This window comes from Crotalus tigris, unplaced genomic scaffold (genome assembly GCF_016545835.1).
Source record: "Crotalus tigris isolate CLP2741 ecotype Arizona unplaced genomic scaffold, ASM1654583v1 scf7180000017672.2133156, whole genome shotgun sequence".
NCBI classification, from domain to species: domain Eukaryota; kingdom Metazoa; phylum Chordata; class Lepidosauria; order Squamata; family Viperidae; genus Crotalus; species Crotalus tigris.
Genome location: NW_024096557.1, coordinates 1,590,633 through 1,608,609, shown reverse-complemented (window position 1 = coordinate 1,608,609; position 17,977 = coordinate 1,590,633). Strand labels below are relative to the sequence as shown.

The following is a 17,977-nucleotide window of genomic DNA, read 5'->3' as shown; positions in this document are numbered from 1 at the left end:
GTAAGCTAGATATGCTAGCTGAAATCATTTAGTTATTCTTCTGATTGAACCCTTTCAACTTGTCTATTTGTATCTCTAATAGTTAATTATATTTTATTGTTTAACATGGTACATTGATTTTTTTAAAAAATGTATAATTCATATTTATGTTTTTATCTAACTTATTATATATAATCTTGGTAACATTTGAAAATAGGCAAGATATAACTATTATCAATCAGTTAATGATGTGGTTTAGATGTTCTCTGAAATGACCAGATTTTTATTATATTATTCTTTGTGTTTTTTTAGTTTATTACTTTTAAAATGTATCTGTTCTTGCAGAAGATAAATATATTAAATAAGTATGTAAAAATAAATAAATAAACCAAGCATTATTTTTTTTAAATGCATTCTTTTCAAGATATATCACCACAAGATCCTGGGTTCTCTGAAGCTGAAGCTGAAGTTCCAATTTCATGTATGAAATTAACAAAATATCAAGACAAAAAAATATTGAAAGAGAGTACAAGATTAAAGGCAGAATTTCAGCCTAGAACAGATCTTATCTCAGCATTGCTGGATACAACTTACCTTTCTGGAATTAACAATCTAGAAAATAATGACACCTGTTCTGAAATGGAATTTCAGCTCTGGAGTGACTGGAAAATTTTCTCAGATTCTCAGCTGGGTCCCTGTGATTTCTTCACCACAAGGATTGAAGAGTGGGGAAAATGTACCTGTTGTTCACATCAGTCACAACTTACAAGCTCTGTCACAGATGTGGATCTCCCAAGTTCATGGGTAAGTTTTCTTACAAATAAGAGATAATTTTATGTTATTAATTTTAATATTATCAATTGTATTAATATTGTATCAATCATTCTGCTCGAAATGGCCATCTTAGTCTCCCAATTTAATTCTTTAACTCTTTGTCAGAAAAAGAAATTTGGATTTGTAATGTTTTGCAGTTGCGACTTGAGCCTGCTTAGCGCCCCTAGTTAAAAAATGTCAAGGTGTAATCAATCAGACATCTGTCTGAAAATCGTGCTGTATATCTATCTATCTATCTATCTATCTATCTATCTATCTATCTATCTATCTATCTATCTATCTATCTTTGGTTATTCGGGTTTTCTCCCGTGTAAAATTGGAAGTGTCTTGGCGACGTTTTGACGAAGTCTCATTCGTCATCTTCAGGCTGGTGTTTTCGGCTTCGTGCTTCTAGGAGCAATGTGTGACTGTTTCTTCCTTTTAACTGCCAGTGGGGGTATGAACTGATTGGATGAGAGCTTGGCTGTGTTCTGATTGGATGGAGGTGTGTTCTGATTGGTTAGGAGCTTGGCTGTGCTCTGATTGGATGGGGGGTTGGCTGTGCTCTGATTGGATGGGGGAGTGTTCTGTTTGGGTGAGACCTCAAAATAAGCACCTTCTCCTCCTTCAAATATCTTTCTTCCTCAAGCAATATTTGTCAAATAAATATACCAAGATGGAGATGGAGAACATATTTTTGATCAGAAATAGATACCAAGAACCATCATCACCACATCAAAGGAATACCTATGGCTGGCTTTAGCGAGATAGAAGAAACAATTAAGAGAAGCAATAATAATACATTGGGAGAGGGTATATATTATCAATATTATATCTCATTCTCCAGTTTCACTGAAAATTTTTCCTTGTTTACTTATATCATGTATATTGTAGACCAAGTAAAAAAGGGCATGTTCCCTCTATTTCCATCATGCAAATAGCATTATATATCTGGGGATAATTTACGCAGTATGAAAAGAGATGTTTTACTAAGCCAGTAAAGGAATAAACTGGTCACAAACAAAGAACTCATAATCACATTTTATATTATAGAACTTAAAACTATTAAATAAGCAGGCAAATTAAATGTTTATTTATGAAAAAATGACTGCAAAGATTTCCATAATTTATTCCCAGCCTTAAAAATAATGTAATGTTGAAGTGTCCTGAGGTTGTTTTTTTTGTTGTTTGCTTTTAGTTCTAGCAACAGAATATCAACAATATTAAAATAATTTCAAATTCAAACCATTATTAGACAATTACATCTGTTTTTGCATTGCATTTTGGCTTAATATATAATCAGAAATGAATTGAATTGATCCATCAGGAGTTAAATAAACAGTAAGCATTGTCAATGAACTGGTATCTAAAGGTACCTATAGTGTTGATATTTTCCTATCATCATTAGTGAGATAGAAGGCATCGAAATTTAACAAATAAATAAAAGTAATAAATATTTTCATGATTAAAATAGCCTTATGAAAGTAATTCAAACCTTTGAATTATTTATGTATTTATTTATATTAAATTTGTATGCTGTCCAATTCCCAATAACTCAAAGAAATAGCAATAAAACCAATAACAAAGATGGGGGGAAATGAGAAAACATAGTAAGAATGATAGACTGTGTATAAATAAACCATGGTGTTTCACTCAACATCACCAAAGCCTGAGTGATGAGTCAGATCTTCATGGCCCTTCTAAGCAACAGTAGAGTGGGGGCCATCTGGATTTTGGAGAAGTCTAATTCCAAAGGGCATTTGTTAATTTCATTTTGTTGTGAACAATATTTTGACGTCCTAAGGCCACCCATCATGCTATTTTTGGTGTACATAGGACAGATCTGGTAGACAGGGCCAGGATTTTATTGGGAGCTAGTTATGAGAGATATTCCTTTGTCTGATGTTAAAATGTGTTAAGTCTACTTTAGGATACTATTTCATGATAATCTTGTTCCTGGCAGCACCGGATTTCTTGTGGCTCGGAAGTGTTAGTTACAGAGCATTTGGGACAGCTGTTGAGGAAGGTAGAAGGAAAAACAAACAATTGTTTTATTACCACTAAAATGTCATATTCTCATACGTAATGTCTATATGAGACATTGTGAGAGAGATATCAACTGAAACTCAGTTTATCACATAGAAGTATTAATGTTATAACAATTGAACACTGTAATGCTTTGATATTTAAAAAAAAAACTAATTCAATTTTAACTGTTTACTATAGAAAATGGTTCTGGGGAAAAAGGAGATTGCTAACAACAGATTCAGTTTCTCTATTAATCAGAATATGTGTTTGTTTGTCTCAATTCTAGACTGAGATGGGTAATGTCATATTCATGCCTCTAATTCTTGACTAACAAACACTTTCTCAATTCAACAAAATTTATCATGTCTTACCCTATGAGAGCTTTACATAGTTCATTTATAAAGTTGGAAGGACTCCATTTTCTTGGCTACTCTATGGAAAACTTCTGTTTTCAACTTTATGAGTTTTTTCATTCTCTTATGTATAATTATAAGTCATATAAATCATGCAATGTATTTTTAAAAGTCAGTACTAGTCAAAAATCAGATTGTTTATGAAATGATAAAGTCATACTAGATGTACATATATTTTGCTAATATGGCAGTGCTTTGATTTCCAAATATACCATCAAATTGTGGGCATGCTATTTTTGGTGTGGGCAAGGCCTCTCCAATACCTAAGAAGGACAGGGACCTCCTTCAGGACAAGGCAGCCCTGAAAAAAAATTGCTCAACCAACATCTTTAGTCCAATATTGTAAAAATCGATAAGAAGCATAACAGTTCCTGACAGTGCTATTATCTTCTTTACTTCCAGTATATCTGGGCTGACATCTGTTTTGGTCTGGGGCCCAGCAACAGGGAGGAAAAGCACATTAAGTTGGTGAGAATAGTGTGCTGACTCAACAAGCATTTTATTTTACAAACTTGTTTAACAGTAAAGCTGAAAAATCATGAGAATTGAGTCCTTAAGTTGCTGAGTAATAGAAAACACATTTTGTGTAATGTTCCAGGAGGTCTAGTGGTGTATTTAATTTAGCTTTCTTTTTTCTTTTTTTGAAAGTATTTAGCAAAGATCCTTTTTGAAAGAGAGATAAGCATGAACTGTGGACTTGCTTATTTAGCTCCATACAGTTTTCCTCAGTCACTGACAATGCTGAAGCTCAGTTTTGTTGCTGGGAAACAAATCAGCCAGTTACTGCCAAATGTCACCGACTGAACACTTGGGGAATACACTTATCATTCCCCAAAAAACTGTGGCAATTGCCAGAGTATGCTGCAAATAATTGTGGCATGTGGATAATTGAAAGCAATCCTGACATCCAAAATAGATTAAAAATTTGACTTGTCATGGGCTCATAGGTAATAAGGAATCAATGCTAGAGAACCAGGAGAAGGAGGAAGAACATGAAAGGGCAAAGACTGATGTTGGGACACCTTTTTGGGAATCTAAAGATTACATTTGTTTGATTTTTCTCCCTGACATTTTCACCATTACTACTGTTTTAAGCCAGTAGTAGACACATTAGTTACTTAAGACTGCTGGTAAGCAATTCTAGTTTATTTATTTATAGTAACTATAGATATTTAAAGGCTGCTGATACCACATCTGGAGGTAGCTTATAATGGTCTATGATATGTTTGTCACCCGCAGTATGAATAGCCAAAAACCTTTAATGGCAATTATCTTTTGATCTAACTTTCAGTGTTACCTACTTTGGTGCACTACAGAAAGTAGAATGAAATTGTTTTAATTTGAGTAGCCACACTGAACTAAAACATTAATTTTTCTAACTTCAGTCACTGTATTTACCATTTGTATGTGATGGTATTTTGGGGGAAATTTGCATATAGCCTTATTAGAGGTGTTAATGCTATTTTCATCACAGAAGTGTAAGGTTTTTTAAAAAAAACATTAAAGCAGACAATTTTATACACATACTGTGTGTATAGCAATAGGAGAGAGAAAGGATTAAGAAACTAATCTGTGTGTGAGGACCCACCCCACTTTGCATCTTAAGAAGACAGAACTCTTGGAATAATTCTTCCAACAGGAATCCTTTATTAAGAGAAAATGGTTGCAGGCATGCTAGACAGGACTTGGGGTTCAAGCTCTCCCATTCAAGGTTTTAAGGGGTTCCCCAGTAGTCCCACCCAATCAACCCCCCTTCCAGTGATAGTTTCAAGTATCACAATTCCATCCCCTTTCTTCTTCCGTCTGGATGGAGACTTCAGATAACTACATGAAAGGCAATTACTCTTCTTTGATATGTTAAAGCTTAGAGGCCACAATAAACACACATTCAGTCCTTTGAAGTGTGCTGAAGGAAGTGAGGGCCATAAAGCCCCTTTGCTCTCCCCCTTTTCTCCCTCTTATGGCAGAATCCAGAGAAGGCAGAATTGGGAGTTTCTATGTTTGATAATTAAAGATGAAATATAATTGGATTCTGACATCCGGCCCCTCTTAACAATAAGAGAGATCCACCTGAAAGAAAACACAAGTAAAAAATTTAGTTAGGCTTGTTAGGATACTCTGTGTGAAACTTCTTCAATAGCTTCGGGGCTCTGACGTGACGTTTATGGACCCACTCATTTTGTGAGGCAGGGAGGTGTTTCCAGGCAACTAGGTACTGAGTTGTTCCACGATATCTCCTAGAGTCAAGGATCTCTTTTATTTCGAAGTGTTGTTCCCCCTCCACCATGATTGGAGGTGGTGGGGGGGGGATTTTTGGCCGTAGAGGTGACTGATGCTCTCTTTTCAGCAAGCTGCAATGAAAAATTGGGTGTATTTGCCTGAGGTTTTTGGGTAATTCTAATTCTACTGTTACTGGATTTATGATCCTTTTAATTGGAAAAGGTCCTATATATTTTGGTCCAAGTTTTTTACAGGGCTGTAGGGACTTTAGGTATTTTGTAGATAAGTACACCATTTCTCCTATAATGAATGGTGTAGGCTCAACCCTTTTTTTATCGGCTTGTGCTTTGTATGCCCGCCTAGCTTCATCTAGTGATTTTCTGACTATTGGCCAGGTGTTTTGTAGGCTTTCCATCCATTCTTTCAGTGAAGGGATCGTTGGTTCTTTTGGGGTTAACTCTGGCATAGGGTTGAAACTTTGGCCGTTGGCTATTTGAAAAGGAGTGTAGCCTGTGCTGGAGTGGACTGCATTATTGTAGGCAACTTCTGCAAAAGGAAGTAAGTCCGTCCAATCACTCTGTTGGAAATTTAAAAAACATCTCAAATATTGCTCAAGTACCGACTGGCAGCGTTCCGCTTGTCCATCTGTCTGAGGGTGATGGCTAGATGTCAGTCCCTGAGTGGTCCCTAAGAGGGATAAAAATTCCTTCCAAAATGTAGACGTAAATTGCACTCCCCTATCAGAGATGATGCGTTGGGGTGCCCCGTGCAATCTGTAAATGTGCTGGATAAAAAGTTTTGCTAAGGCCTTTGCAGTGGGAATTTTTTGGCAAGGGATAAAGTGCACCTGTTTGGAAAATAGGTCCGTGACTGTCCAGATAACAGTATTCCCATTGCTTTCAGGCAATTCCACTATAAAATCCATGGCTATTTCCCTCCAGGGGGCTGAGGGACTTGCCACTGGTTGTAACAGCCCTGGCGATTTCCCTTGCAACCTCTTTGCTGATGCACAGGTTGGGCAGCTGGCAACATAACTTTCTATGTCCTTTTTTATTGATGGCCACCAAAATTGCCGTTTAATTAAGTGTAAAGTTTTTACAAATCCAAAATGCCCTGCTGATTTTGTGTCATGGCAAAGTTGCATGAAAGTTAGTCTTTGAGTTGTTGGTATATATAACTTTTCCCCTACCCAAGGCAATCCGTCTCTCATTGTGCACACATGTTTGTTTTTCTGGAACCAATCATCTGTTTCCAAACTTTTTCTGAATTCAATCCCAGTTTGGCTGTCCAGTTGTGGTTTTATTTTGGCTTGGGTTCTTGTGGTTACTGGCGCTGCCAGTTGTGATTCTGCCATTATTGGTCTAGAGTCTGTGGTTCGTGCGCTGTTATATTGGGGCATGCGAGATAGTGCATCTGCCAGGAAGTTCTTTCTTCCTGGTAAATGTTTGAGCTTAAATTGGAATTGGTGAAAATGCTGGGACCAGCGGGCTTGTTTGGGATTGAGTTTCCTGGGAGTTTTCAGGGCTTCTAAATTTTTGTGATCAGTCCATACCTGGAAGGGGATTTTGTTGCCTTCCAGGAACTGTCGCCACGTGAGTAATGCCCAACGTATCCCATAAGCCTCCTTCTCCCATACGGGCCAGCGCTGTTCTGTTTCCGTGAGTTTCTTAGATGTATATGCACAGGGTTGCAATACTGCATCATCATTTTCTTGTAATAGCACAGCCCCCACTGCCACATCACTTGCATCTGCCTGTATTATGAAGGGTTTGTCCATGTCTGGGTGCCTTAGTACTGGTTCGGCAGAAAAAAGTCTCTTTAGTCTCTCAAACGCTGCTTGGCACTCCATTGTCCATGTTAGTGGCTGGCTAGGTTTTACTGAGGATGTTCCCTTCGTTTTTAGTAAGTTAGTGAGGGGCAAGGCTATCTGTGCAAATGAGGGGATGAATTGGCGGTAAAAATTTGCAAAGCCCAGGAAACTTTGTAGTTGCTTTCTTGTGCGGGGTGGTGCCCATTCTAATACTGCTCTGACCTTCTCTGGGTCCATTTCAATGCCCTGTGGGGATATGCGATAGCCTAGGTAGTCTATCCTTTCCTGGTGGAATTCGCATTTTGAGAGTTTGGCATATAGGTGAGCGGCTCGCAGCTTCTTTAAAACCACTCTGACAAGTTTGACGTGTTCTTCTTTTGTTTCGGTAAAGATAAGAATGTCGTCCAAGTAAACAAGGACCCCCTTAAACAGGTGCTCCCTTAGAACGTCATTGATTAATTGCATAAAGACTGCAGGGCCCCCTTGTAATCCAAATGGCAAGACTTTGAATTGATAGCACCCCATGGGGCAGTTAAATGCAGTCTTCCATTCGTCCCCTTCCTTGATTCTCACTCGATAGTAAGCTTCCCTTAAGTCTAGTTTAGAAAAAATTTTCCCTTTCGATAGGTGTGACAGCATGTCTTTCATGAGGGGCAGCGGGTATAGGTTGCTTTCACTGATTGTATTCAGGGCCCTATAATCCACGCATAAACGTAAGGAGCCATCCTTCTTCTCTCTAAAAAGGACCGGGGCAGCCACTTTAGGCTTGGCTGGCTCAATGAAACCTCTCTCCAGGTTTTTCTTTATAAATCTTTCCATTTCCTCCTTCTCCTTTGGGCTCATGGAGTATAATCTGGGCTTCGGGAGTTTTGCCCCAGGCTTGAATTCAATGGTACAGTCTGTGGGTCGGTGGGGGGGAAGCTCATTCGCCCTCTCCTCACTGAAGACTTCAGCAAGGTCCCTATATTCCTCTGGTATTTCTGTTAATCTTTAATATAATTGGATTCTGACACTGTGTATATTACATAAACCTTCAACTCTCCTGCTCAACATTTCAATCAACATTTTGCATTCCATTCTTCTTTTTAAAAACCATTTTAAAATTAAAAATATAGTTTCTGAAATTATTAAATTATTTTCTGAACTATTACAATTCATTCAGAATTCCTGTTTAAGTAAAGTGTTGTACTTGTGATATTACCAGTTGCATTTTCTACAACTAGTGCAGAGGTCAATCTTTCAAGGACAAAGAGGGAATCAGGAATCAGCCTTCAAACTGCTGTAATTTTTCTGATGCATGAAGAAATAGAATAGATATGGATGGGTACTATATCTCCTGAAATGGCCTCTTTCTTCCCATTTAACAATAAATAATCTGGTGAAAGGAGCTCATGTATAAGTCTACATAAGAATGTCATTTTTGTTAATCATACAGATATTAATGGTGCACAGAAAAAGAAGTAATCTTGGAATGATCAGAGATTCTTTCCTGGTTACACTTTCCTGTTTAAATACTAGAACATGGAATGTACATTTAGATTTGAAGTTCTTAATGTCTGTAAAGCTCAGAATGTGTATTTTCAAATTGTACGATAAATGTGTACAAGTTGGATAGTCTTCTCTTTCCATTTATTCTGATTATTTTGTTGTCAGATCTCTCATTTCAGCTGACCTGTTCCTATGTAAAGGAATGAGTTATTTTTGTCTTTTCTAAGAATTTCATTTGTGACTCATTTCAAAAATAGATTATTATCTTTGACTTAAATATAAGTGAAACCATTTAAAACCTCAGGAAAAGTTTGGTTAAAGAATAAAGTATAATTGTCATTGATTTACCAATTTTTAGCTTATAATTTCTGTCTAGTTGTACATATAAGCTGTTTTAAGACGATGCAGAAGGTGTTAATTAATAATTATGTGACAGATGTTTTGTTTAGATTTTCAGATATGTATAGGAAGAAAATTAGGTGGGGAAGAAATAAGGCGATTCTACAGATATCCGAATAGAACTTAAACAATGTAGTTCAACTATGCAACTTTTAAAACAAATTCTGAAGTCAGTATTAGCCTGAAAATATATATTGTAAATAAAGGTACCAATGAATTTTATGTATTTGATGGGTGGAGACAAATTAGTGCAGGACAGTATAAACAAATAATAGTAAAAATTGACTGAAATATAGAATGAGATATTCCCCCAAAATTTTAACATTTTCTCATTGTTCTTCATGGAATTAAAAATATTTGTTTATGAGTAATCTCCATTCAGACAAAAATGAATAATTTTAATTTTTTACATGGCCTTTTTACATTTGCACATAGACACATGTTTCTGTGCAGGGCTTCAGCATGAAGATTTAAATAAATGTGAGAGGAAAAACTACATTCTGAATACTCCATTGTCCTATCTTCCACTGTGGCAAATTAAGGAAGTCAAGCATGAAGCAAACATTCTCTCTTGTTCCTTCTTAATAACCGAGACTAAAATATAAATAAAAATGGAATTTAAATAGATTAGTTATAATACTGAAAATAAAACTTGCTGATTGTAGATTGCTGCTCTACATGAATGATAAAGTTGTTAAAATGTACTTCTGATTCCTTAACTAATCTCATTTCCATTAAATGCTGCCTGTGCAGCTGCAGTCAACTATTGTTAAAGTTATCCTAAAACAAATATTGCAGTGGAAGTGTTGAAGTTGAAAGGTTAGTCTTGATCAGTGTACCCTAAGCATCTATTTCTTCACCCATTTCTTTTTTTACTTCTCTTTTTGTCTTCCTTCCTGTCTTGAATATATCAAGATCTGAAGATCTGACAGAGCTGAGCCACATCCTAAATAGAATAAGGAAGCTTTATTTAGCTGATTATGTGTATATCATTTAGTAGTGTTTTGGGTCTGAGAAAAAACCAAGCAACACTTGCCTTGTAATATTTGAAAAAATCTGAATTTTAAGATGTTGAAGAGAAAACCTTCCAATGTTTCAGATAAGGAGAAATCACAAAAAACAAAGGTAAGAAATGTTCACTTTTGAAGGCTGAATATCTGACTGAAAATCAGTCCTAAGATATCTGGATAGTGTAACCTATATAGTTTTACGATTACAGGATTCAAAAGCTTTGCTCATTTTATTCCTTCATTAAGACTGTAGATAGGTTCATTATGTTGATTTACATGGACAGCTGCTCAGATTGAATTAGGTGGCAAACATCATTGTGTGTTGATGTTAATGTCCTGAAATATATTACATAATTCTCAAATACCAAGAGAACAAAAAATGCTAGAATTTTTTTAACTTTTCTTGCTAAAATATCTATAAAGTCGAGAATATGTACCATTTTTTTAATTCAGAGAGATGTGTGTCTTTTGTTTACAAGTACTAATCTATCATTCAAATGAATATCTTTTTCAAAACCAGGTTTGTAAAGTTGAGTGTATGGTTTTCCTATAGTCTCTGGAATTACAAAATATTCATTCTCAGTTCAGTTCAAAGTTTAAAAAACAATCTTTACCAAAAGCCAATCTTCGTTCAGAATTCATTTGATTTAAAACTATTACACATGAAATAAATACAGATCAAAGCTCTCAATGTATTGCATATTATAAGCTAATTAATGTAAGAATCTTTGAGTCATACCAAGAACTTTTTATTGTTAGCCATAATCTATACTATAGGTCCATATTTTATAGATAATAACTTGCACCTCCCCTTACTGTCATCCATGGTCTATACACTTTTATAGCCTAACCTTCTGTGATACCAATTATTTTATGCAGCAGTTTAAGAGCATCAGATTTCTTTGGTTTTTTCCCTACTTTTTAAACTCTTATATAGTAGCTCTTTTTTGTTATTAAACATTATATTACAAAATAAAGAATAATTAAACATGAATTTCCAGCCCTATTACTGAAAAGGAGTTTACTTTTTCTATTATTATCTATTATTATGCATTCCACTCCATTACTTCATTGAAAAACTTAAATTTCCAGTTTTGTGTTCAATCCCTAGGGAGTAAATCATACTTCAGAAGGTAAATTAGAGGGACATTCTCTCTCTTTCTTTCTCTCTGTGTGTGTGTTTATGTGATGATGATGATGATGATATAGCTGTATAGAGATGATATACATATAGATTTATAAGGTTGGCAAGTATTCAGAAATTATTGTGTTACAAAATATGCAAATTATTAGTGGCATAAATAGGAACCCTACCATGAGCCCATAACTAAACCTGTGTTAGCTAATTTATACAAGCCAATAAATTTTGTTTGTTTTAATTAATGTTCCTTAACGATAGAGAAGTAGAACTATTATATTCAGCAAATGAACAGTTATATGATGCTAAAATGATTTTGTTTTAAAATTTAAAATGTGTGGATAATAAGTCTTTAATTTACCACTACAGTGGTAGTTTCTGGAACACTTCTAGCAGCCTGACTCTGCCTTAAAGAAATATCATTATTTTAATCATCATGAAATAAATTAACAGAATTTAAGTTTGTTGATCTGAACAGTAGAATTATATATCTCCTTAAAATTAGTACATTTTAAATGTGATTATGTTATACTTGTGTTCCCAACTTTGAGCACTACTTAGGGAAAGACAGATAACTTATGCTATTATATTATTTCTGATTCATCTATTCCACTGTTATGTCCCTTTTCCCCATTTCTGTATTACAGAAATCTGCTTAGTCTAATTTCTGTAAACAATTTTCTTCCTTTTTTAACAACCTCCGTTATAACATTACTCTGCATTATATGTTTAAATATAATTATATGTTTAAATATATATGTAACAAACACCAATTTTTTCTTATATTATTTCTTAATATTATAGATAATCTTATCTGTTCTGATACTGTCACTAAGTCCACTAGTAAAACTATGAACTTAAGTGTTGTTGGAAATAATTAATTTAGTGGCACAAGAAAGTTCAGACCTCAGATACTTTGCACTCACATAGCTCATAATGGATCTGGACTACTTGAGGTTTTAGTATGTCTCTTATATTTTTATAGGAAAATGTGTCCCTTATCTCCAATACTACTGGATTATTATGTGTCCCATTTGCCATCCTCTTCTTCTTTTTCCTTTTACCTTTCTCAGAATTGTAGCCTTTTCTGAGAGCTGGGTCTTTGCATAATCCTAAGTAGGATAATGATATATGTGTTTTTTTTCTTGACTCTCTACAATATTCTTGAGAGTCCAATACTAATATTTAAAGGTGTCAATACTCTTCCTATCCTGCTTCTCTAAATGTAAATGTTCATTTCTACAGAGTGTTACATTACTTGCACGATCTTTGATGTCTCTGTGTGTACTCTTTGTACAGATACATCACAACATTTGCATATCTTTTCCAAGGCCTTCATCCTCCACTGAGGGCTAGTTTATTATATATTTCTTGCTTTTTCTTTTACTATTGCTGGTTAATACTAAAAGGCAAAAAGCTGCTATATATTTGTTATGTAGTATAGCAAATATATAGAAAATACAAATCTTAAATTGTATATAACATCTAATATCTTTTTTTTAAAGTTATGGTAAGCTGGTATGCGAGTATTCTACAACACTACTCAGACATTTGATCTGTGCAGAGTATTTTTTTTTTGTTGGAAGAACTTAAAATCTATGCTAGAATTTCATTCACCGTAAGCACATGACCAGATTTTGAATTAACATTTTTCTCTGCAAAATGTTATAGTTTAACATTCAAATAAATAGAAAGAGGATTTTATATACCCAGTATATGTTTATTACTTGTGTTATATTAAATATTTGAAAACTGTTCAAACAAAATTATTTTTTTTTATAAAGTGGCCATTATATTATTTGTTTCAGATCATTTTGTGCAGATTTTGCTCACTGTATATAAAATATTCCAGTAAATGGAGTACTGACTGTTTGAGTGGAAAATTCCTCTATTTGTCAAATTGCATTTTGCAATTTTTCTTCTCCTAGCAATATTATTACAAGCAAACCATATAATTGGGAAATATTTAAGTACATGTCAATAGTCATAAAAAGAGTGGGAGAATTTCACAACTTACTTCCTTCTGAATCTTCCCAGTTACAGGTTTTGCACTGTAAATGTTTTGGTACAACCAGCATTATCAAAAATTATTGTCTTTTTAAATATTGGAATATATAGTTACAATAACTGTTTACTTTTATTGTCCTTCTCTTGGTTCTCTCCAATGACTATTTATTTTTAACTTGCTTTCCTACCTAATCCTTTGAATGTTTTCTCAAAAAAGCCCCTTTTTGTTCAGTGAAGATGTACTTCTAGTTAACTTTGCATAGTGTGATCTCTTAATGCTTTAATTTTATATGTTAATTTAATGCACACAAAATGACAGAGCTTTAGATCAGAAAGTCAGTTCATAGACTGACATTTTATACTACAACATGAATAAATATAATACATAAGCATATGCACATTAGAGTAAGCAAGCATGGGGAGAGTTGTGAAACAGTTGTATTCAGTATTTATGCAAAAGGAAAAAGGAATTTTTGTACTATTTAATGACATTTAAAAGACTGTCTTCCTTAACATCAGTTGAAAAGAGAGGCACTTTTTTGTTCTGCATATATCAGGAGTACATATGATATGATAAATATATTAGAGAAGCATTTATTAGAGACTACTCTTTAATTAAAGAGAATTAAGGAGAAACTTCCTAACAGTGAGAACAATTAACCAGTGGAACAGCTTGCTTTCAAAAGTTGTAGGTGTTTCATCACTGGACGTTTTTAAGAAAAGACTGGACAGCCACCTATCTAAAATGGCATAGGGTCTCCTGCTTGAGCAGGGAATTGGACTAGGATCTCCAAATTCCCTTCCAGCTCTATTCTGATTGATTGATTGATTGTTCAATCTACTGAGTTCAGGCTAGTCCCATCTTCAGCCACTAGGTAAATTTCTTTTTCTTACATTTAGTTCTTGACCTATAATATCTCAGCATCGGCATTTGATCTAACCTTTGCATCTTGCATATTCTTATTGCACAACACAACATTGCTTTTAGCTCTCTTCTGTATATTAATGTATGGCAGAGGTATATTTTATTATTTATTTTAGTGTGTCTAGTTGAAAGGAGAATAGGATATAATAATAATTAAACAAAGTAATCAAAATAATTACAACAAAACATTGTTTTTAAAAATATTATATAAAATTATATAAATATTATAGGAGCAATAGCATTATTAATTTCTATGCAGGTAGTCTTTCTCTTATGATCATAATGGAGCCTGCCCATTACAGTTGCATGTCGTGATGGCCATTAAATGAAGAATCTCACTTAATAACCCCTCCATCCCTGATCTCCTCAATGCAATCATTAAATGAATGTGCAAATTGTTAAGTGAAGCATGAGTGCCTCAAGGTGGACGAACCCTTGGAGTCTAGCCCAGGCCCAGACCACCTACCCTAGGACTACCATCCTCCCCACCCCTGAGGTTCCTGGTGGTCTACTTCCTGTCTTTCAAGATACCCCCAGGCCTTCAACCATTCAACCACACAAGAGAACGTAGGTCAAGACCTACTTCCCATCAAGCCACCAGAAACTCTCAAGACTCGGCCTGCCCCTCACCCAGCCCCAGGGCCCAGCACGATTCAACTTATCTTTTTGTTTTTTGCAGAGGATCCTGCCAATGTGATGTAATGCAAAGCTCAGGTTTTACGCATATGCTGCCAGCCTCATGGAAACACTATGCTATTCTATTCGCAAATAGTACTTCTCACAAGACTGTAGGGGGCTCTGTTTTAAGGACAAATTCCACAAATGGATCTTCCTAAAAAGCCTTGTAAATCATTCAGAATAGGAATATATGATCACCTCTGCTTTTGAGCAATAGGTTAGCAATTATAACCCCAAAAGTAGTTCAAGATCTTTCCAATGTTTTCAAATATATGGCATGTTAATTATGGTGCTGTTTAATTACAATTTTTCCCAATAGATGTAATTTTGCAATAAAATTAACAAAGAATAGAATTAATTGAAAAGAATTAATTCCCCTGCTGGAAATCTTAAAATTCTCCCCATTTCAGATATAAAATTCAGTTTTTCAATTTGTATATTTAGCTCCTTTCACCTCATTTTTTTAAAGGCAATCACTTTTGTCCCAATATAGATCCCTTTGCAATAAGCTCTAGAAAAATGCAAACTATGAAAGCAATAATAGATATTAAAAAGTGAAGAAACAAGCAGCAGAAGAAAGAAAAGTGTATTTAAAGAAAAATACAGGAAATTCAGTACCCTGGTATATTTCTGTATATGAACACTTTTAGAACACAAGAACGTGTATTTCTTTGGTTTGCAGATTGTCTTTGTTATGTCCTGAGCCTGTGCAAGCAGGCTTGGGGCATTGCAGGCATTGCAGGCATTGCTGTCGCCAGTACTTGTGCGCATGCGCAAGTGCTGGCGCGCCAAAAGTTGCAGATTGACCCGGGAATGGTCTATAAAAGAGGCCGGGAGTTTTGGGCGTTGTCGGCGTCTTTAACCTAGTATGCTGAATTAAATAAAGAAGTTTCCTGAGAACTGCAACTGCTTCTCGTGTCTTGCCATTTCGCGAAGGACGCAACACTGGCGACGAAGGTGGGATGCCTTACATCAACAGAAGAAAGGTGTAAGCTTACCCGAGTGAGTCCTGAGCGGCAGGAACGGCGTTGACTCGGCAGCTACTTGCCAATCCAGCGAGCATCGGGGGTAGGCTGGCTGATAGACCCTTCCTTTCTACAAAATGGCAAAAATTGGAAGGCTTTCGGAATTCGACGTCTCACATCCAGAGAGGTGGGAGTCCTACACAGCCAGGGTGGAAAACTATCTCAAGGTAAATCAAGTAAGGGAAGATAGTTTAAAGGCTGCCACCCTGCTGTGCGTTTGCGGTCAAGACGCATTCGAAATCGCTGAGAACATTGCAGCACCTGTTCCTCTAGACTCTGTCAGCTACGCAGATCTAAAAAAGCTACTAAAGGAGCACTTCCAGCCCAAGTTGTCTGTCATCGCGTGGCGCCACACCTTCGAACAGAGGGATCAACGACCCGGAGAATCGGCCAAAGAATACATTGCCGCGCTGAGAAAAGCCGCTAAACACTGCGAGTTCAAGGACCTCGAAGAACAACTGAGAGACAGATTTGTATGCGGACTAAGGCATAGAGAGTTACAGCAGAGACTTTTTGCCAAAGAAGACTTATCATTCCAAGATGCCTTGAGAGAGGTCACTGCAGAAGAAGCAGTGGGTGGCACCATCAAGAACATGAGGCCGATCAGAAGCACTCCAGATACTGCGTCCGTGCACCAGGAAGGAGTCCAAAGGAACTCTGAGGAGGATCCTGACGATGAAGTGGACCGTCTCTACCCCACGAAGGAAGGGAAACAGAAAGGAAGCTCTTCAGGTCTCCCCAAGTGCCTCGGTTGTGGAGGTCGCCACAAGAGAACCGACTGCAAGTTCCGCTCCGCTATCTGCAGAGCATGCAGAAAACAAGGACACATTGCAGCTGTGTGCCTGGGCCGTCAGAAGGTACAACCTCAGGAGGAATTGCACCTGAAAGGTACCAGGGTTCCCAGGCAAAACAGGGTGGGGTTTTGCGCTTCGCGAAAAAGCATCTATAGGACAGGCACACACAAGCCCATTAAGAAAAAGCTGTCACTTAAGGTGAAGCTACAAGGGGTTCCATTGGCTATGGAACTGGATACGGGGTCTGCACTTTCAATCATTTCCATGCAAACGTTCAGGAAGATTTGTTCTGGTAGCGGAACTCAGGCCAAGCTGAGGCCTTCTGACATTGTGTTAACAGACTTTCAAAACTCCAGAGTGTGTGTTAAGGGAGAGGCCACCCTTAACGTACAGTATAAGGATTTTGAAGGTCCACTAGAGCTAATAGTAGTAGGGGGTGAACGAACGAGTCTCATAGGACTCGATTGGTTTGAGGCCTTGGGAATACACGTCACAGGGCTCAATAGTCTGCAAACACTTGACCTACAAGAAGTCTGCAAAGAATTTGCAGATGTTTTCAGCCCCAGCTGGGCACATACAAAGGATCCCCTGTGTCATTAAAGCTAGACCCCACTGTCACTCCCATTAGAATTAAAGCAAGAAGGGTCCCTTTTGCTTTAAAAGGTAAAATTGACACTGAGTTGGACAAACTGATTCAGCAAGGAGTTCTAGAACCTGTTGACTCCAGTCCCTGGGAAACCCCCATTGTCATGCCTCTCAAGGCAAATGGGGACATTCGCATCTGTGCTGATTACAAATGCACTCTGAATAAGGCATTGCAGCAACATGCCTATCCAGTTCCTGTGGTCAGTCATATTCTGACCTCCCTCAAGGGGGGGGGTGTGTTTTTGCAAAGCTTGACCTAGCTCAGGCGTATCAACAGCTGCCTGTTGATGATGATGCTGCTGTAGCTCAGACCATTGTGACCCATAGAGGAGCATTCAAGGTGAAGAGGCTACAATTTGGAGTAAATGTCGCTCCTGGAATTTTCCAAAGCATAATGGAAAACGCACTACGGGGTATACCAGGGGTTTGCCCCTATTTTGATGATGTCTTAATTGCAGGAGACTCTACACACAATCTAGCTGAAAGATTAAGGGCTGTCCTGTTAAGGTTCAGGAAAATGGGCCTCAAGCTTAAGAAGGACAAATGTAAAATTGGGGTGCCTTCTACTGATTTTCTGGGATTCAAAATTGATGCTACTGGGATTC

General features: G+C 36.6%; 1 protein-coding gene across 7 annotated transcripts in view; it reads left to right on the top strand.

Annotated features, from left to right (window-relative positions):
• The window catches only part of SAMSN1 (SAM domain, SH3 domain and nuclear localization signals 1), a 125,282-nt gene that overhangs the window by 68,094 nt on the left and 39,211 nt on the right, over positions 1-17,977 (top strand). For 5 of the 7 annotated variants that reach the window (XM_039337239.1, XM_039337237.1, XM_039337238.1 and 2 more), the window contains one exon: positions 404-783. In XM_039337239.1, coding sequence (XP_039193173.1) covers positions 404-783 — 380 coding nt within the window. Of the gene's footprint in view, positions 1-403; positions 784-10,100; positions 10,276-17,977 lie in introns of those variants that run through there. The other 2 variants (XM_039337241.1, XM_039337243.1) reach the window with 2 other exon arrangements.